General features: G+C 38.7%; 1 protein-coding gene across 1 annotated transcript in view; it reads left to right on the top strand.

The window, feature by feature from the left end:
* LOC138691390 (uncharacterized) overlaps window positions 1-21,633 on the top strand; it is a 1,027,639-nt gene that overhangs the window by 813,503 nt on the left and 192,503 nt on the right. The window contains exon 5 of the mRNA XM_069813303.1: window positions 13,472-13,785. Within this exon, the coding sequence (XP_069669404.1) occupies window positions 13,472-13,785 (314 nt within the window). The remainder of the gene's footprint in view (window positions 1-13,471; window positions 13,786-21,633) is intronic.

Raw genomic sequence — 21,633 nt, 5'->3', positions numbered from 1 at the left:
TAATTATTTTGACACGCACAGAAAACCAACAAGCGGGAGACCGTAATCAGCTAATCGGAGTGAATTAGGCGGTTGCAGTGAATAATATTTCTTTGTTTCCTTTAACATACATCTCTAGTCCCCCTTTGAGGGGAGAAGCACGGGCTGCCCTTGCACGTAGTCCTCTTGAATTGGCCCATTGTACTACCCGTAATAGAATGGTGTGTATTCTCCAAGGCCCCCCGCGTCACACATTCCCCTGCGGGCCGCCACTGAACTCCTCACAGCCTAAAGAATCAATTTACCTTTCTTGCATAGGCATACCGCCGTCCCTCAACCCTAGGTCCCAAGCACTATAAGCCCCAGGGCAGAGCCCACTGTTCATAGCACAACTACCAGTAACTAATGACCGCATACCACTGGATCCTGCAGCCGATTCTACGTCGAAGCAAGCCTGAAATATGGGAAAGAAATGGAGATGAAAGAGAGGAAATTTAATTATGACGGCGAAATGAGTCCGAAATCCAACGCCGAGAACTTATCCAGCAATTATGCTTCAATTAGTTGATGTAAAATCTCGGAAAAAAAGACCTCAGTCAGATAACTTGTCCCAATCAGGATTTGAACTCGGGCCCACGCGGGCCAGCGGTGGACCTCCTTCTGCATTGCAGAGTAAAATATTGTTACTTGCATACTAAGTGCATACATGATAGATCTCCTTTGATATTCAGTCAGGACTACTCCGGGCCTATAGGCCTAACAAAACTAATCAGGATATTACATTCGTAAAGGACAAAACACCTCTGATTGAGGTTCTGTCTGATTATGTACATCAATTATCAGGCAGTAGAGTCTTAGAAAAAAGTTTCGTCGCACAGATAAGTTCCAGAAAGGAGACAGTGCGCATGATCAGACAACGAGCGACTTGGTTCACAAGAGAACGACTAGTTGAGATAATAAAATTAGTTTTATTTTGTTATATATCTGATCATGCGCACTGCCTCTTTTTTGAGACTTAAAAACAGGCTTCGCATTTTTGTCACGCTGAATTTATCGAGGAATATAGCCTTGTACGGAGGAGTTCAGATGTTTGGCGCTCACTGCAAAAGTGGCGGTACAATAGGCCTATGATGAACGTAAAATATAATGGAGCATATCATGACAACACTGCAACTTAATTTTAATGCTTTGCACGATCGAAACGTTTTGAACAAATATGTTTTCCACGCCATTGATTAGAATTGAATTTCAAAATCAATAATCTGATAATAAATATAGAACAGAAGTTTTATACATAGACTATGTTATACAAACAATAATTTACACTTATTATTTATTGAAATTACTACTATTACAATGACTATTACACTTTTACTACATCACACTACTTTTGACCAATAAAACGGTACGAAAGGACGTCTTTCAACCAATCATGGCTGCTTATCGCACAATTTTATCGCGTCCCTAGCATTTGTTTAATTTTATCGCGTCCCTAGCATTTGTTTAATTTTATCGCGTCCCTAGCATTTGTTAATTTTTATCACTACCCTAGCATTTGTTTCTTTGTTTGCCAACGTTTCAAACTGTACTGGTCTGGACGTCAAAAAACAGAAAATTACAAACCACTCCATTCGATGCACAGCACTTTCAAATATGACTCGCATTGGCATTCAAGAACAAGAATTAATAAAGATCGCTGGTCATATATGAAGAGCACCATTCGGAAATCCTGAATAAGTTGAGGGATACACCATGTACATCAACGAGTTCACTTCTTTTACGCACACGTCCAATATAACATCAACTGAACCACCAACCACTAAAACATTCAAATTTGAAAATTGTACTTTCAATAATTGTTTCTTTTAAAATTATTCATATTTATTTTTTATTTCACCATAGTTAATTAAAACGTTTCTTGTTTATTTCCTCATCCCTAATTAAAACTTTTCTAACATTTGTTTATATTATTTAGTTTATGTTTGTTATAGCTTCTGCTATATGATATTATGGATAGTCACGTATCAGAGATTATTTAATACTAAGATTTATTGAAAATCATCTGTCACGTGACGTTGTTTACTGGGATCCGGACGATTGAAGTGAAATGCAAATGTTTTAATAAAAATGAAACTGAATCAACAAAGCCTTCTTGACTAGTAACCGTCCACAGAGTTCAATGAAGATTTCATAGTTGGCACAACTGATAAGAAAACATAATCATAAAACACTACTGCCATCTAGCGTAATGTTGAGATGGTACAATAATACATTTAAAGACAGTTGTATTTTCGTAAGCCAATTAATATTTTATTGTATAGGAGTACTTTGTTACTTCTAATCGTTATATACTTTCTTCTAATCGTGTAATAGTCAATTAAATCCCACTCGAGTTTTGATTTTCTCTAGATAAATCAAAACCTCTAGTGAGATTACTGTTGATAAAAAAATATACATTCTAAGAATATGTTACCATTCTTTACACAAAAATGTGTAATCAAGATATGCAAATTCCGAAATAAACAACTGCTGTGTAGATATTGGTGGCGCCACTTGTTTCCTGGTGCACCTCGTCTATGACTGAATGGGATCACAATAGACTCATCGACATACAAACATACGTAACAACGTGCGCTTCTACATAACACATAGACGTCTTGTAACCTGCTTGCGCCTTTGACTGACGTCATTAATGTTTTTTTAAGGTTATTTTACGACGCTTTATCAACAGCTTAGGTTATTTAGCGTCTGAATGAGATGAAGGTGATAATGCCGGTGAAATGAGTCCGGGGTCCAACACCGAAAGTTACCCAGCATTTGCTCATATTAGGTTGAGGGAAAACCCCAGGTAACTTTCCCCGACCGGGCCACCTGGTTTCGAGGCTAGACGTGCTAACCGTTACTCCACAGGCGTGGACACGTCATTAATGCACCAGGAGAAACTACTCCATCCAATATAGCTCTTGTGACAAACATGTGAAGCCTGCTTATAAAGCATCTGTGCGACAAAGCTTTCTTTCTAAGACAGTACATCTCACTTGACGATATGTGTCAGATGAAGAGCAATTGTTTGTATGCATCTGAAGTCTAATTAGTATAATATGTAGCTAATAGACAATGTTTGCAATGGAGGGGAAATGGAATTGGCCATCCTAGCCCATTATCTCCTGGCCTCGTAAGTGGTTTCTTGTTGATGTTACTTGTGAGGTTCAGACCTGTGTTCGGACAGTTGACTAAACAGCAGTGGACACAAAGGCATGCTCTGCGCTGGATTCGAATCTACGACCGTATCTTCCATATAGTGTCAAAACTTTGCGCCTTAAATGTTGTATACACCGAAGTCGGCATGCTGATATACTGTATAACATAAATATTTTATGTCGGGTCGCATATATGGTCCCTGCGTTGACTGTGTCAATCTGACAGACTCAGCACAACCAAGTTATATTGTGTAACGGAAACCGGCTTCCGGCGACAGCAGTTTTTTCAAACTGGTGTGTATACGTTCATACAGTATGTGTATTTTTTATATCGAGCCCTGAGGTCAAACCAGTATTGAACGCTCATACTGCGTTATGCTATGAAATGAAACTTGGAAATGAGAAAGAGAGAAAAACCTAGATAGCGAAGTGATGGAAGTGAATTTTCATGAAACGTGCATGCATTACATTATTAACGTGCTACTGTGAGCAAAACGACTCCACCCCACCCCCCCTACGAAATTACATTCATGCCTGTGCACAGCCAGTAAGTAGTTTTATTTTAGTTAAAATAATGCTTTTAAAAAGGAGATCTACTTTTAAGTTCCTTTCCGTCTCCATTAGCAGTAGCTTATTGTGTTTAGAGTAGCTCGTTAGATTTAAAATTTTACTGGTGGGATTTGAGATCAAAATCATCATTCATTATTCAGTGTTCTGCCCAAGGGCAGGTCTTTTACTGCAAACCCAGCTTTCTGCAATCCTTCCTATTTTCAGCCTTCCACTTCGTATCCTCATATGATCCACATATCTTAATGTCTATCATCTGATATCTTATTCTACCCCGAACTCTTCTCCCATTCACCATTCCTTAAACTGCATCCTTCAGTAGACAGTTTCTTCTCAACCAGTGACCCAACCAATTCCTTTTCCTCTTCCTGATCAGTTTCAGCATTATTCTTTCTTCACCCACTCTTTCCAACACACCTTCATTTCTTATTTTGTCTGTCCCCTTCACACGTTCCATTCTTCTCCATATCCACATTTCAAATGCTTCTATTCGCTTCTCTTCACTTTGTCGTAATGTCCATGTTACTGCTCCATACAATGTCACACTCCACACAAAGCACTTCACTAGTCTCTTCCTTTTTTTCTCTCTATGAGGCCGGGAGGGGAACATCCCTATGCACCGCGATCTGAGGTCTATTGTGCGCCCCTGGGATGAGTTATAGCTCAACCGCCGCACTCACGCCGAACCGACCTAACCTCCAGCACCAGCCTTCCCTCTAAGTCCGTGTACCATTCCACCCCAACAGCCCCCCACATTCCCCCCTCAAACAGTCTGAGGTGTACGCCACCCCTGCCGTCTGGCCAACGGTCTGAGATGTAGGCCACCCCTCCCGTCGGAAGGAGAGTGGGTTCCGCTGATGGGTCATCAACTATCATGCTTTAGCGTATCCATGGAGACCGGCCGAAAGCGTTAGGAGCTTCGGAGGGCCGCTGCAGGCGCGATCAGAAAACCAAGAAAGACAATCCAAATGATAAGGAAAGAATGATGAGGGTGGGGTTCCATACGCCTGATAAAGTTACCTGATATTAATCTATAGGAGTGAGGGAAAAACCCCGAAGAAAACCTCACCCAGGCAACTCGTCGCAAGCGGGGAATCGAACCCCGGCCCTCTGGGTTCGGGAGTGAACACGCTACCACGAGACCACAGCGGTGGACAAGGATATATATGTTAGTTAATGTTTTCAAAGAACACTCTATAGCTTAAAGGAGAAGTTGGATAATTATTTCCAATAACGGTATACAGTTTAAAAGTGACTTTAGATAACATTTTCAATAAACAGTCTGTAGTTTTGAACCTTTTCAATAACGGCTTGCAGCTTAAAAGCAATGTTAGACAATATTTTCAATAGCCTAAACGTAGTGTCAGGTTCCTCCTCAGATGTGTACCTGATAGCCTAAACACCAGGGTTAGGAGCCCTAAGCCCGGCGAAAATTCATACTGAGTCATAGACTTCAACCCAGCATATTTTTAACCATTGCAGATCATAGATTAAATGAGAGGAAAGTGGAGAGTGTTGGTGGAATAGAAGAGAAGAACGGGAGTACCCCGAGAAAATCCACAACTTCTTCATTGTCCATAAAATATTACAAGCCGAGCATCAAAGATGGAATACCAGCTCACTAGATCTGAGCCACAGACGCGGCTAACAGTATTATGATAACATATATATCATAGTCCCCTCGTGTCATGCGACTCACAGAAATTAACTGTAAGTCAATCATTCGGCTTGAGATTAAGGACTTTCTAATGGCTAAAAGGAAATTTTTTCCTCGTGATTTAATTTTTTGACAGGATGGAATTCATGAAACACTCTATACATCAATGTTTACTCCCATACAGAGTACACATGTTCACAGACGAGTAATCATTTCTTTCCTTTGGAAGCACTCATTAAAACCCACGATTATTCCGCATATTTTCCGTTTCACTGGAGCTTAAAATGTATTACAAACATGCCACGACTGACGTTGTGACCTAAAAAATGAAAAGCTATAGCGAAGTGAAACGCGTATAAATGTCTGTTGAACTTTACTTATTTGACTCTCTAATCGTCAGGCTGGAATGGAACAAGTCTAGTCATTGATTCAATTGTAAGCTTTAATTACAGCTTTGCAAAAGTTTGATTGCGCTGCATGCTAATTCGCTCGTTACCTTCGCCATTCATGTCCACCATGTTCATTCATTGACACATCGTGGATTTTATCACCGGCCTCTGTGTAGAATACTATGACTGGAGTATGTTAACCATCAACTCGTTCTATATTTTTTCTTCAGCTATGAATTAAGCTCAAAATCTCCTAACTCCATTCTGTACGATAAGGCCTAAGGTCTTTTATTTCTGCAGATTTCATTGCAGTAAGAGAACATTTTTCGTTAACAGATTCTCTCATTTTAAGTTTGTAAATATTTAATTTTAATTTTGCTCTTTATGCCACTGCTCTATCATTGATGAAAATTATTGTGATAGGGAGGTGGTGTTTGGCGAGATGAGGCTGAGGATTAGCCATGTATCTACTAGATACTAGGAAAAATTTTGCAAAGAACTCAACCCGGTAATCAGTTCAACCGAGAATCGAACCCACTTACTAGCGCAGCTCCGGATCAGCAGGAAACTCATAAAATCATCCACTTGCTAAATAGCGAACGAAACCTAAAATCTACGTCCCAATATTTGTTCGTCATGACCGCTTGGTACTCTTCTTCAGATACTAGTCTTCGTCATTTATAAATACTTTTCCTTTCGCAGTCAAGAGCATGTTTTTTTTTCTTTTTGCAAGGTGGTCAAAATTATTTTCACTTTGTTCAATCGGTGTTAAGAGTTCCACCCGACCTCGCTATAACTTTCACAGAATCTTATATTTCGTTCTTTTTACCAGCTCTTCGGGACAAGGTTGTTTTCTCACTATGGACTTCAAAGCAACATTTCACTAGGTTCTGCACTCAAACCAAAAATTAATAATGAAAAGAATTTAAATGTTTGACTACAAGAAGAAGAATGTTTAACCAGTCGTAGCTCAGGCGGTAGCGCGTTTGTTTGCTGATTCGGAGTTGCGGAGTTGCTCTCGGCTTGGTTTCGATTCCCGCTTCGATTGATTACCTGATTGGGTTTTTTTTCCGAGGTTTTACCCAACCGTAAGGCGAATGTCACGTAATCTATTGCGAATCTTCGGCCTCATCTCGCCAAATACCATCTCGATGTCACCAATTCCACCGACGCTAAATTATATATAGCGTCGTTAAATAACCAAGTAAAAAAACAGATATGTTAAACTCTGAAGGAAAATAATTGCACATACAATGTGAACAGTTGTTGCAATATCCAAATTTTACAACACCGTTCCATATATTGAAGAATTTCTAGCACCGGGACTCGAACCCGCGTTTCCAGCTTTACGTGCCGACGCTTCATCCACTAATCCACACAGGATTCAAGTTGCGATGCCGGATGAATCCCTCTCATTTTTAAGGTCTACTTACTGTGTGCCCCTTTGTTGGCCTACCTTCGTGTATCGTGTCACAGTATATGTGACAGTAGACACAAGGTCCAACCACAAGTACAGAGGTGCACACATTACGAGTGACTGAATGACCGGGGTCCGACGGAACATGGCAAAGTTATTACTTACGCTTTATCATATTACTATGATGTACCAAAGTATCGGTTCTACAAATTCTTCATCATATGGAAACGCAGAGTTACTGCACTGAAACTCCATATGTACTTTGGTACATCATAGTAACACTGTTCTAGTTTTAATTACGTATTGCAGAGCTTAACATGGGGGATAATTTAAGAATAGATCGAATAAAAATGCCGGTATAACAAGAATATTAGAAAACTGAAAGAACGAATAATTTATTTTATAGTACAGTTCTGTGTATGTTCTTGTTTCTCTTATGTAAATCTGAGACGTAGAAAATAAAAGAAAGATATCTGTAAAAATTATCCGCCAAAATGATATCTCCACGAACAATGTGAAAGTGCAAGAAAATGGACCGTATGAAGATTTGATAAATTATAGAAGAAATGGAAATATAGGTACCTCTCAGGATAAATAAGTAATATTTTGAATTATGTAGGAAAATAAGAAGTAATATTCGACAATTGAAAACTATATTTTACTAGAAGTTTAAATATGAACCTTAAAAATAGAGGGCTCAATAACAACGGAAAACAAAAGAAATTATTAAATTGAGGCTAGAACAAAGGTAACTCTTAAACCCTTTAACAAGTAAAATGTAAGATAAAGAAAAGAATTTGTATGGATATTCATGAAAACTAATTACAATTCATACTATAATGCATTGTTAAAATATACACTATATTTGCTGCACTAAGAATGTCTAGTCTTGTACAGGACACTTAATTTATAAGGCCAGTTAGAATGGAATACAGTTATTCCTAGCTATCACAAAGGATTGAAAGCATGTTGGTTTTCATCGAAAGAGGAGGTCGTAAAAGCAAAGGAGCGATTTACAAATGCGTTTTATTTAATGGACTGGATTTCGTGTTGCATACATGGCAACGACTGTGGGAGGAGTGCCTTGCAGTATGTATGGGGAGGAAACACAAATAGGTAGATGTTGTGAAACTGGAATATTAAACAACTTCCTTTTCAAAAGTTCATTTTATTTCGTAGTTGCTTTATGGCTTCACGTTTGAAAAGTAAAGGAAGCTAATGTACATACATACATAGACTTACCTACCTACCTATCTACCTAGATACATACATACATACATACGTACACATATACACACATACATAATAATAATAATAATAATAATAATAATAATAATAATAATAATAATAATAATAATAATAATAATAATGTTTTATTTTCGCTGGCAGAGTTAAGGCCATAAGGCCTTCTCTTCCACTCAACCAGCCTTAATCAATACAATACGTATTTAAATTACGAATATTTACACTATACTTAAAAAGTTCTCCAGCAATATTCTTCAGTTAAGTTAACGACTAGTAGACTACATATTTATTTAAATTTAGATAAACCTATAAGGTAAAGTAGTAACTTAATTTATGAGCTAATTTAATTCAATCAATTATAATTAATTTGAGGTTTTAGATAGCTCGTAAAATGATGAAAATTAATTTAATATAAGCTTACTAGAACTATGTTACAGAGAGAAAAAAAAATATATATAAATCTCAAATATATTTCTATAATGAGAACATACATACATACATACATACATACACACATACATACATACATACATACATACATACATACATACATACATACATACATACATACATACATACATACATACATATGTGAGAGTATTTCAAGGAACAAATACAGGTGGCTCAGGGTTAATTTCTAGCAGGAGAGCAGATATTTGTCTTACTTGCACATATGTTCTACTTTCTCTTAGGCTATAGCCTTTCGTCATGTTAATCATATTACTGAAATTTAAAGTCGCTTGTAATTTAATTTCTTTTAATTGGGAATCTGAATTAATATATTTCTCAACAGGATGGTCCATTCACTTATAAACGATTAACAATATTAATAGTAATAATAATAATAATAATAATAATAATAATAATAATAATAATAATAATAATAATAATAAGAAGAAGAATAACAATAATATTCTTCTATATTTCTATTTACGAAGCATATAAATACAGAAGCGGATATTGCCAGTCAAGCTTAGAATAAGCGCAAAAATACAAATTATTAATAGATATATACTGTGCCTAGAAGAATATATAATGTGCTTAGGCCTATAAATATCAATGTTGAATCAGAAACCTTCATATAATATACCTTCATTGTTTACTACTTTGTATAAATTGGTATTCTGAAAATGTCTATCACTATTCCATCAGATAGTATACTCTCACTTTCTCCTATAAAATTTAATGAGCTCAAATCTGATGGAGGATGACAATAATGATGTAGAATATGCACGCCTACATATGTATAGAAAAGAAAGATTTAGTTGTAATTATTTCTACATCTAATATCAGTAGAATGACATCGGCAATATCATTAGCAGATGTACTTACTGTTAATTATAAAATATCATACGAGGACGAATGTTTTGGATTTCAGAAGAAAGTATCCGATTGTTCGGAGATAGTGATAAATAGGAACGTAATTAACGAGTGTTCCGTTGACCGGTAATCATTAGCAATGCCGAAGAGAGCTATCAATTCCCAGTAAGAAAATGAATCATCGAACGGCTTCGATTGCTAAAGTAAAATAATTTGTTTACAATCTGCACTTTCCATTACAAATGCTACTTGAAGTATCTTCCATCTTGTCGAAAGCATGCCTTATGTCTTAGCCGCCTTGGTATCGATTTGGCAGAGTTCTGGCTTATAGTGACTGCGGCCTCAAGTTCAAATCCCTGCGAGGGCGGATTTGTATTTTGTGGTCGATGAAAGCCAAGTTTCTGACACCAACACTTTCCATAACCCCTCTTTAATTATACTTCGTTCCATAATATCTGACATGAGATGTAAACATGGTCGGCAGAGGAGGAGAGAACAATAATTGCTATTCAACCAATGGCAGAGGTTTCTTTCCACGCTTGTCTTGAAATTGGGCGGGAGTAGAACGCTTCAGACCGCCCTACTTCAAGTCAAGCGTGGAATGACATCTCTGCCATTACTCTTCTCTCCTCCCCTGCCGGCAATGTTTACATCTCCTGTCAGTCATTATGGAACGAAGTATAGTATCTCCGTTTCGAAAACAAGGCACCTAGGCCTACTCCTGTTCATTCGCCATCGTATTGGTCGTTGATCAGGCTTACGTGGAAAGAGAAAAAAATTCTGTAGGCTGTAGGGGAGTTTGGAGGCGGCCCGTAGGGAATCCAAAGCGCGGGAGACCTTAGGGTATTTACATCATTACATTCCGGGTAGTACAATGGGCCACCCAAGTGCCTACGTGTGAGGGCAGTTCCGTACCTGTGCCTGTGCTCCTCCCCTCAAGAGGGACTAATAGGTAGACTACCTGCGGGAATCATCATTCCGTATATACGGCGCACAATGAGCCGATGTAAGCCTTGTGCAAGGTTTGGTCCCAGATCCAGCCAACAGCCAAGCCAAATTGTAGACATTCGTAGACTAAACAAACCACAGCTCACTTTCGCTAGGGATTTTAGAAGTGGACTGACGACAAATTTTTCTTGCTGTAACACCGGCACTGACAGAAAACTGCCAGCGGCAGTAGTAGATTGGGACCATTTATCAACGGAACACTCATTGGAATGTCGACCTGGTTGGCAAGTTGGTATAGCGCTGGCCTTCTATGCCCAAGGTTGCGGGTTCGATCCCGGGCCACGTCGATGGCATTTAAGTGTGCTTAAATGCGACAGGCTCATGTCAGTAGATTTACTGGCATGTAAAAGAACTCCTGCGGGACAAAATTCCGGCACATCCGGCGACGCTGATATAACCTCTGCAGTTACGAGCGTCGTTAAATAAAACATAACATAACTCATTGGAATAATGAACTACGGAAAAATAGTGACACATGAGGTTCAACATAAACTGGTTGCAGAACGAGACAGAGGAAGACTAGCAAAACGTGGTTATATCGAATATTCGAAGATAAGGAATGCAAACCATCTCCGTAAAGTAGAAGAATATACTATGAAATAAATTATTCGTTCTTTCAGTTCTCTAATATTCTTGTTATTCCGGCATTCCTATCTATTCTCTTTCAAATCATAAAAGCTATTCAAAGATAATAACATGGTGATATGGCAATATTTGAGCAATTATGGAAGTAGAATGACTTTGAAACAAAAGCACTCGTGAAAATATGCATGACAGTCGAGCCATTTCCCCAACACAACAAAGGTGCGAACCGAGATCGAACCAGTGTTCACGTACTGAGAACCGTTTACTCACTGAACCACGCCTGCACTGCTACTGTGTTGAGTATAATGAGTACCGGTATTCGCAGTATAATTTAATTCATGTAAATATTGTTCCTTGCTGTTTTAGGTATTGTGCGGTTCCGCCATATTTCGTCGGTCAATGACTCCGACAATTCATAAGTTTGTATTATGTTAAGAGATTTGTATACGGAATGCCTGCCCACTTCAGCATCCAACCAATTCCAGCCTTAGGGCCTATATCTGTGAGCGTAAATCTGTTTTGACTAACATTATTTTGTATACAAGTAACAAAACTGAAGGACATCGCAACATGCGAATTCCGATTCTTTAAAACAAGAAGCCAAGTAAAGTCGTTGACAAGGCACGTAACTTATATAAGATTGAAAACAATAATTGCTTATGATTCTAGAAAACAAAATTAAATCGCTGGTATTTAAACTTCATTTAATTAAAGAATAACTCAGTAAGTCAAATAATTCTAAAAGAAAGAAATTTGAAACTTCCGTCATTTCCAATTTCTATCTTAGCACACAAAATCATAATTACAGATAATTATTTATTCTCTCTCTTTCTACCTTCCATTATTCTTAATTTCTTAATTGCATTGTACGCCTACTTATTTTTCGTTCCGGATGTTTCCTTAGTTTCTCTGTTTATTACTCTTTCATACTTCTATTATCTCTATATGTCTATCGTCTGTCTGTCCGTCTGTCCCTCCATCCACCCATCCATCCATTCAACCACCCATATCTATCTATCTATCTATCTATCTATCTATCTATCTATCTATCTATCTATCTATCTATCTATCTATCTGTCTGTCTGTCTGTCTGTCTGTCTGTCTGTCTGTCTGTCTGTCTGTCTGTCTGTCTGTCTATCTATCTATCTATCTATCTATCTATCTATCTATCTATCTATCTATCTATCTATCTATCTATCTATCTGTCTGTCTGTCTGTCTGTCTGTCTGTCTGTCTGTCTGTCTATCTATCTATCTGTCTATCTATCTATCTGTCCGTCTGTCTGTCTGTCTGTCCGTCTGTCTGTCCATCTGTCTCTGTCTGTCTGTCTATCTATTCACCAACCTGCCTGCCTGCCTGCCTCTCCGTCCGTCCGTCCATTCATTCATCCATTTATTTGACTGTTAGTCTGCTTGTCCGTCTGTCTTTCCATTCGTCCGTCTGTCAGTCAGTCTGAATCTGTCAATCCGTGTATCTATCTGCCTCTCTGTCTATTTATCTAACTGCCTGCCTGTGCCTGTGCCTGTCTGTCTACTTGTCTGTCTGCCTATTTAGTACCTATCTGTCTACTTATTTATCTGCCTGTCTGTCTACCTACCTGTCTGTCTGTATGTCTATCTGTCTATTTACCTATCTGCTTGTGTTCCTTGCTACCTATAGGGACCTATGTGCCTCTAAAGTCTATCTGTCTATCTACCTACATTATAGCATGTCTGCCTTTCTGTCTATCTGTTTCTCTTTCGTCTCTTTTATTAATTCTTTGTCTAGTTTGTATACCTCTTTGTTCTTTGCTTTTTTCTCTTTAACACATTTCTTTTTTATCCGACATTAATTTAGTCTGTTTATTTTTGGTTCCATGTTAATTACTTTTCTGCTTCTTCTATGTGCCTCAATTAGCATCATATTAATATAAACAGACGCCGGCACCCTCGACTACCCGCGCAGCTCTGCTTAGCAAGTCGCTGGATGCCGGCACAATACCTCAGCACGGTGGCTGAATTAGTTAAGCAATTACACAGCAGCGGCTGCGGAAGCCTGCAAAGTGTTTACACAATAGTAAAATGTTCAGTTGCACCCGCGAGTGCTAATTGAATCGTGTTTGCAGATTCTGATGACGGGAATGTCATCCTCTAAGGACGGTGTTGGTGGCGGTCGCGGAGTAGGCGGAGGTCATCAGCCTACCGGCGGCGGCACGGGTCGGGGCGAGGGGCCTCGGCGGTGGGCGAGTGAGGAACCGGTCCTGCAGCCGCAGCAGTCGACAGAGACGGGCCATCAGCAGCAAACGCGGACAAGTCCGAGCCCCGACACCGGCAAAGCCTGGCGCTCCGCCGACCAGCAGTCCCAGCAGCGAAGCGACCTCTCGCCGGCGCAACCGCCGCAGACGCAGCAGCAGGACGCCGCGGAGATGGCCACCACCAGGTACCACCCTCCAGTGCAGTGCCACCATTATATGTTGTTTTATTTTGTGTTGGGAGCTATCGGCTGTCATCGTTAAGGAAAGTGAATGTGTTACCGTCTAAGAAAGTAAGAGTTGACCTCAGAGTTTTTCTTACGCCAGCCCACATTTTGTGCTCAATTAATTTTTTTTTAAATAGAAGATGTGTTCAGTTATCTGTGTGCTGTTCTGTGTTACTTCAGGTGAAAGAAAGGAATCTTCTTAAATCAACGCCAGAGGAGTTCTGTGAGTTCTTTTGTGTTAGTTTGATAATCTAAAAGGAGAGAGTCTGTATGAAAAACATCCCCGTCATGGATTTGAGTGTTCTTCTGAAATAGTTTTAATTGCACGGAGAAGTACATACCTTCATTAAAATAAGTTAATATGTTCTCTGTTTCGTTAGTTTTCCAAACTGCAATGAGCTTTTTCTACGGCTAATTCGTGATACAGATTTACGTTGTAACGTTTGAGATGTTATCTAAATGCGAATACAAGGGAACAGTCACAAGTGATCCATATATAATAACTGGTAATTCGAAATAATATAAAAATAGAAACATTATGTATGATAAGGGATAAAATACGACTAAAAAATTCGTTTTTTTATCACCGTCATGGATCGACCAAGGTTGCTGGGAGAACTATGATTACTTAACGAAATATGTTCGACAATCTAAATTATTTAATAATTTAGCAGTACTGGATTATTTCTTAGTTTTATTTCTCTCGTAATATCTTAAGTCATGATCTTGCATATTGTCTCTCGGATGTCTGTGAAAGCTTCTTAAATACCACGACCTAAAGTACATTAAGATCTAAAAAGTTGGTATTGTGCGTCCTATCCGGAGATCATTCAAATTCGCAAAGCAAATATGTGTGAACCTGCATAGGTTTTTTAGTCGATTCCTTGAAATCTTCAAGAACCAACAATCAGTTCCCACGTTCTTTGCACTTGACCCCATTCAGTTCAGTGCACCGGAGTAAAATGTGCGAAAAAACTTCGTATGTCTCGTCACATTACCAGTATATCTCGCGATCGTTAGTGATACGAATTGTCTATCTTCTGAAGACAAAAAATCCTATCATTATCCTTACCATAAATGAAATACCATCGTATTCGTCCATATTGTTACGTCGTGATTTTAGCTTCTGTATTTAAATAACTAGTTCAAATGTCTTTTAAATAAAACAACAAGGAATCGTGTTAACATACACACAAAAAGAATGGAATGATTATTAAATGCATCTGTTCTAAAGTATAGGCCTACTTGCGTCATTATCGAACTCATGCTGAATTGGTCTTTATCATCATCATTACAACTGCTACCACCACTAGTCTTCAAGCATTGTTGTATTCCAGGCGCCATCATTTCAATGCCCTACAGGGCTTCACATACTTGCCTCGCTGCCCGCATGGGGTGGACGAATCAAGGGCTGACATCGTACGGCTGTCTTCTACAGATACTCCTACAATACTTGAGTAGCTTAATATCAAAGACGGACATCTGTCGTCTCCATAGCTTTGATCTAGAGGTAATTTTTTTAATTCATAGTGTTCTTTGTAATATTTAACACAATTGATTTTATAAATGTAGTGTCAGAGTTTGCATATGGTTTCACTATAACTGGAAAGAGCATGAAAAATTGTATAAAAAACCACAGCTACCTAAATTTCGATTGAGGTCAGATGTCCGTCTTTGATATTAAGTTACTCACTTGTTTTTCTTGAAAGATGGGACATGACAGAAGCGTTGCGATCGGGAAAACAACTGAATGTCACATAGCGTGGTAGGCCTGTTCCTATGGTAACAACGGTTGAGTTGCCAAACTTACCGTACCCACGTGGCGAGTGCTTAATAGCTCTCTTGACGACATTTATTGTGCACACAATGTTAGGATTGGTATGTTTCGTGTTTGATTCTCTGTCGATTTTTGTATTGTTTTCTTACCTTCGTGTCAATTGTCAATGAATGTTTTAACGTCAGCCATCTTAACGTCAATTGCTAGCTTCATCAGCTGGCAGCATGGTAGTTCATAGCACTGTAGTTCCAAGCTCAGCCGCTTAACTGTCATGTCCCATCTTCCAAAAAAACGAGTATACTTCTACACAACGTAACCTCCCCTCCTTGCCCGCGGAGAGTAAATGTTCCCGCTGCCCAGAATCGTGCTTTCTGACGGCGACTGTCCTAACATAAGTCAAAATTCTGCAGTGCCTGGGAAAAGTGACATAAGTCAGTTTCCACAAACCTTTTTTGATAATTTATTGACAACTTACGGAACATCTGCTCGCATGGAAAAAGAGACATAATTAGCCTATTTCTCCCATTACAATAATTCATACAGAAAAGAATCAAATCGACATAAACCAGTGTAAGTTGTCAATAAATTATCAAAAAAGGTTTGTGGAAACTGACTTATGTCACTTTTCCCAGACACTGTAGAATTATAAACCAATAGCTATTATGTGATCACAAGCAGTGGAATTCCCTATTCGTCTAATCAACTAGTCAGTATGTCACTGCTTTAACACAACTTAGAACAGTGATGGGGAATAGCCTTTCTCACAGAGTTTAGCTTCTCCCGCTACTTCAGCTGCTGTTGTATGTAGATATTCATGCTGTCTGGTCTGTTTACAACACGCGTTCCCCATCCCTGGCACAGAAGAAACACGCATTAAGCTATATGCATTCAAGTTCAGACAAAACTTTACCTCTCTGCCGGGAATCGAATCCAGACAATTTGAACCACAGCAGAGATTCTGCATTAGTCGTAAAATAAATCTCGTTTTAAATACAATAAAAAGTGCACAGTCCACAGCCACGTCGTTAAATTGGGACTTTCCTGCTTCTTTATGAAAGTACACATAGTGCATGCGGCTATCGGTCATCAAAAAAGGAAAAACATCTCTCCACTTGCAGGGTTCTATGCTGTGTATAATTACACCTGTTCGTGCCACAATAGAGATTTGTTGTAGTCAACTCGGACCTTTACTACCCGTCTAATTTTTGTTTTCATATGATGCGGAAAAATTCGTCCCCTTTTTTTTAACTACGAAAGCCGCAGGTTACCGTGATGGTTCAGAAATAAAAGGACTCTTTATCTACCAGCTGTTAATTTTACATACTACCAGCGTTGAAATACAACACAGTATATTTTATCTCCACTGAACCTTATACATTTATAATTTGTCATTGCAAGAGATGACCTTAACATTTAGAAAAAAACATTTCTATTACCAAGAGTAGGTCTAGTATTGGGAATGTCCTCTACTTGTGGCTTGGTCATGTCTATTATAATAGCGCCCTAGAAAAAAGTTTTGTTTATATTACTTTAATGACTATTAGAGGAGAAAAATTCGCTCCGACGCCGGAGATCGAACCCGGGTCCTTGGTTCTACGTACCAAGTGTTCTAACCACTGAGCTACGCCGAAGTTTAATCCACAGTACCGTATCGAATCCCTCTTCTCTAATGTTTTTCCCTTTGTGGCCTGACTCCAAGTTCGACATATATTAAGTCAACTGTCATTATACAAGGAGCGCACTCAATTGAGTGACTGGGTGGCCGGGATTCCACAGTAATATGCACTGATGGGCGAAGATTATTTAAAGATTAATTTTTGGTCCTACAGAATATACCTGTTATGGTAACAATGCTTATTTTTACAGGAGAAAAATTCGCCAATCAGGCCACATGTTATATTATTTTAGTCATTTAGTGCTATGCATAGACATTTCGCTAGCCCGCGCTACGAGCGTGCTAAACTGGCCCCGGCTATCGACTGATTACTTGTACAGAATTCATATCATATCATATCATATCATATCATATCATATCATATCATATCATATCATATCATATCATATCATATCATATCATATCGCTAACACTGGTTTATGAATAGGAAAAACGTTAGTTCGCTAATCATCCACCGGAAGTCCGCGCTAAGAATGTCTATGAATATGGCCCAAAATGTGTAAAAGGATCATTCTAAAGGTAGTGCTCTAGCTACCAATTCAATTGATCGAAAAAAAATTACCTTTAATATCAAGTTGAATACTCAAAAAGTTTTACACGGGTAAATATTGTAAACAGTGAGCAACTTCTATACTGTAAAATGTGATTGTCAATACAAGCTGTTACACACTGGTTGGGTTTTTTCCGAGGTTTTGCCAAACTGTAAGGCAAATGTAGGTAATCTATGGCGAAACCTCGGCCTCATCTCGCCAAATATCATCTCGCTATCACCAATCACATAAACGCTAAATATCCTCGTATTTGACACAGCGTCCTTCAATAACCAAGTAAAAAAAAAATCTACTCTACCGTATTCAAGATTTGGATTGTCCACACCTGTAAAGTAACGGTTAGCGAGTCTGGCCGCGAAACCAAGTGGCCCGCGTTCGAATCCCGGTCGGGGCAAGTTACCTGGTTGAGGTTTTTCCGGGGTTTTCCCTCAACCAAATATTAGCAAATGCTGGGTAACTATCGGTAATGGACCCCGGACTCATTTCACCGGCATTATCACCTTCATTTCATTCAGACGCTAAATAACCAGAGATGTTGATACAGCGTCGTAAGATAACCTACTAAAAATAATTGGATTCACCAGACGTCAATGAAGACGAATTAACAAGAAACGAGCAGAGTTTAGTTTATAGTCTAAGCTGTCATAAAACAATCTGTAACAGGAATTGGAATGACTTGTTCATAGTTAAGAAGTTTGTTAACTTGTGAAATACTCTATTCATATCGTTATTTATGTTTAATAACTGTCCTGTATGATATGGATGGTCAAAGATTGTTTACTTGATCTACATTTCTAGCAATCGAAATGTTACGGAGAGCCGGTTGAAGCACATGTGATCCAGCTAAAAGATTATTCGGATGCAAAATTTACGCTGTTTTGGATGCCGGTCGGTTCCCTTGCAGTTAGGATTGGCACTATTTTTAACGTGAAACGTTTATGCTTTTGACATTCGAGGACACACTTTCTGTTACTTTCTGTTCTGTAATACGGCATGACTACGTAACGCAAGTGATGAGAGCCGCCGTCTTCCTGTTAAGGTGAGAATGTGTACAGAAATGGCAAAAAAACCGGACCGACCCTTGTAGCTGATTTCAGAGCCTTGTTCACTCAGAGCACGATAGACTGGTAACTAAGACTTTCGTGGTTCGAATCCTGCTTGGGAAGGAAACTTTTTTTTGTTTCTAATTCAAATTTATTCCCAAAACTTTTCGATTGCAGCGATATTTTGCTACTTAATTAACTTATTATTCCCAGAACATGAATTTTACCAGCAATCGAAAAGTATTGGGAATAAATTTGAATAAGAAACAAAAAAAGTTTCCTTCCCAGGCAGGATTCGAACCACGAAAGTCTTAGTTACCAGTCTATCGTGCTCTGAGTGAACAAGGCTCTGAAATCAGCTACAAGGGTCGGTCCGGTTTTTTTTTTTTTTTTGCCACTACTGTACAATAAATGTAAAAGCTTAACGAAATATGAAAGTTCAATGAATCCTTCCTAAGAGGTGTGTTAGTTACGGTGACATTTTCACTCCCAAAATATTTTGTTGAGCTCAGTATCATTTTAGATGTTTTAGAATTAAACTGATTACAATTGTGTTGTTGCTTCAGCTAGTTACCTGACATTTATTTGTATTGATTCCGAAATGCGTCATATACCTCTATGAAATGATTCGTATAAAATGTATTTAAGAATGTATTTAACGAGTATCGGTTCGTTAAACTACGAGAAATGCGGTCAATTTGTGTGTTGCATGCAAAACACTGTGCTTTTGTTTACAACAGTGAAAGTTAACGGGTAACCATAGCATCGGAAGAATGCAAAGATCACGTTTTTACGAAAAAAAAAATGCAGCACTTAAATGGTTCGTTTTACAGACATAAGTTTAAAATTAAGTACAACTTTCTCCACAAAACATTCAACCTTCCAGCTTATTAAAATAACAGCAAATCTCAAACTTCTTCATTCTTATCTGGGTACAAATATTGATTTTACTACAAGAGATTTTCAGCTGCAAATTGTCATTCGAGACAAAACGAATGACATTAATATGTTCCGGAGAAAATTATGAGGTGTAATTTTTGTATAAAAATAATTCGCGACGCAACCGCCCTTTAAGAATCATGGCCCGTCAGCCGACTTGTCGGCCTCCTTTCACATGCTTTCGCAGAGGTGAACGATCATCCAACCATAATGGAGGTATTGTGTGGTTAGCACGATGATCCCCAGCCGTTTTAGCTGGTTATAGTAACAGGATTTCACTACCTATCGTAGCCCCCCAAATGCTTCATGATATTGATGGATAGTGCTTACTAAGGAACCACCCTAAAATAAAGGACTATAGGATCTAATAGTGGCAAGGTCATGGTCGTCTCATAACAAGATTAAGTAATGGATACTGTTTACCAAATAATTTAATAAGAATAACACTGGTATATATACTTATACAGGGTGATTCAAAAGGTAAGGTCTACCGGCGAGAAGATGATTCAGAGCCACATTTAGAGCAGGAAGGTCCTTTGTCAGTTTTATTTATTTGCAACTGTTTCAGAGTAACACCAGGTCAAACATTTGCTCATAACTAATGTGACTTACTTACAATAGTTACTAATTTACCGTACTTTATTGGAGCAGCTGCTCAAATTGCCCTCCGCTTGCACGCAAACATACCTGGACGAGTTCTCTTACTGCGCCGTGAACAAGATCTAACAGACCGTTTCGTAGTCTGATGTCTGTTGCAGCTACATTAATTCCTGGAGGAGATGATCTCTGTCTGTAATCTCCATAGCGTACACCTTTTCTTTCATAAAACCCAATACAAAGAAGTCCAGAAGCGTTAAGTCAGGGGACCGTGCTGCCCGATCACATTCCACAGCGTGTGGTCCTTTGTAATTCCATCATTTCAGGAAATCATGCTTTGTAAAAAATTTAAATCAAAACAAGTGACGGTAAAATAATATTTATTGTACGTATCATGAGATGTGAGTTAACTGTTTGACCTATTGTAACTCTGAAACGGTTGAGATTATTGTCGACAATTTCAGAACTTATTATGAGGTAAACCAATAAATTACGTCTCTAATGTATTGTATAAGACGCGAGATTGCATTGCCGAAAGATTACGCGTTGAAGCACCGGTAAGCGGGCTATTACTTGTCCATGTCACTTTTCGAACCGAACTGTGCTAAGCGAAATGTTTTTCCAGGCATACATCCGTTATGATAAAAATTATTGCCATAATGATACATTTCACCCTAGATCATATATGTAACAGATAACTCCTCGCTACGTTAAAATCGGCAACACTTTGAAGAGAACAACCGCCAGGTTCGCTACCCGTCCGCCGTAAACGAACACGAGATGGCAGCACAGTCGCTAATGCAATTCAAATGCGAATTATGACGTGACTGCTTATGTAACAACTAGATGGCAGCGTAGTAAACCTGACAAAAGTTGTTAATCTCAAAGCCTATAAGCCCGACATATCTGTTACATATATGATCTAGGATTTCACTTAATAATAGTGGCGTGCTGTCAATGGACTAGTAGGACTAGCCTAGTCCTCTAAGTATCATCAGCTTATAAAATTTATTATATTTCATGTCTGAATTTTAAACAGTTTCAAGACGAGACAATATTGACGAGTTCAATTTCTTTCCTCCCGTCATCGCTCAACGTCTGTAGAATTGGACTCGTCCAGCCCACGCGAACCAGTCAGCTCGGACTGGACTAGCAGGTTTAAAGCTGGTCCCTTGCCTATGTGAATAGTAAATACTATAGGGCAATCCCTGGTAAACAATTTTCGTG

This window comes from Periplaneta americana, chromosome 16 (genome assembly GCF_040183065.1).
Source record: "Periplaneta americana isolate PAMFEO1 chromosome 16, P.americana_PAMFEO1_priV1, whole genome shotgun sequence".
Taxonomy (NCBI): Eukaryota; Metazoa; Arthropoda; class Insecta; order Blattodea; family Blattidae; genus Periplaneta; species Periplaneta americana.
The sequence above is the reverse complement of the archived record's forward strand: the minus strand, read 5'-3'. Positions and strand labels throughout refer to the sequence as shown.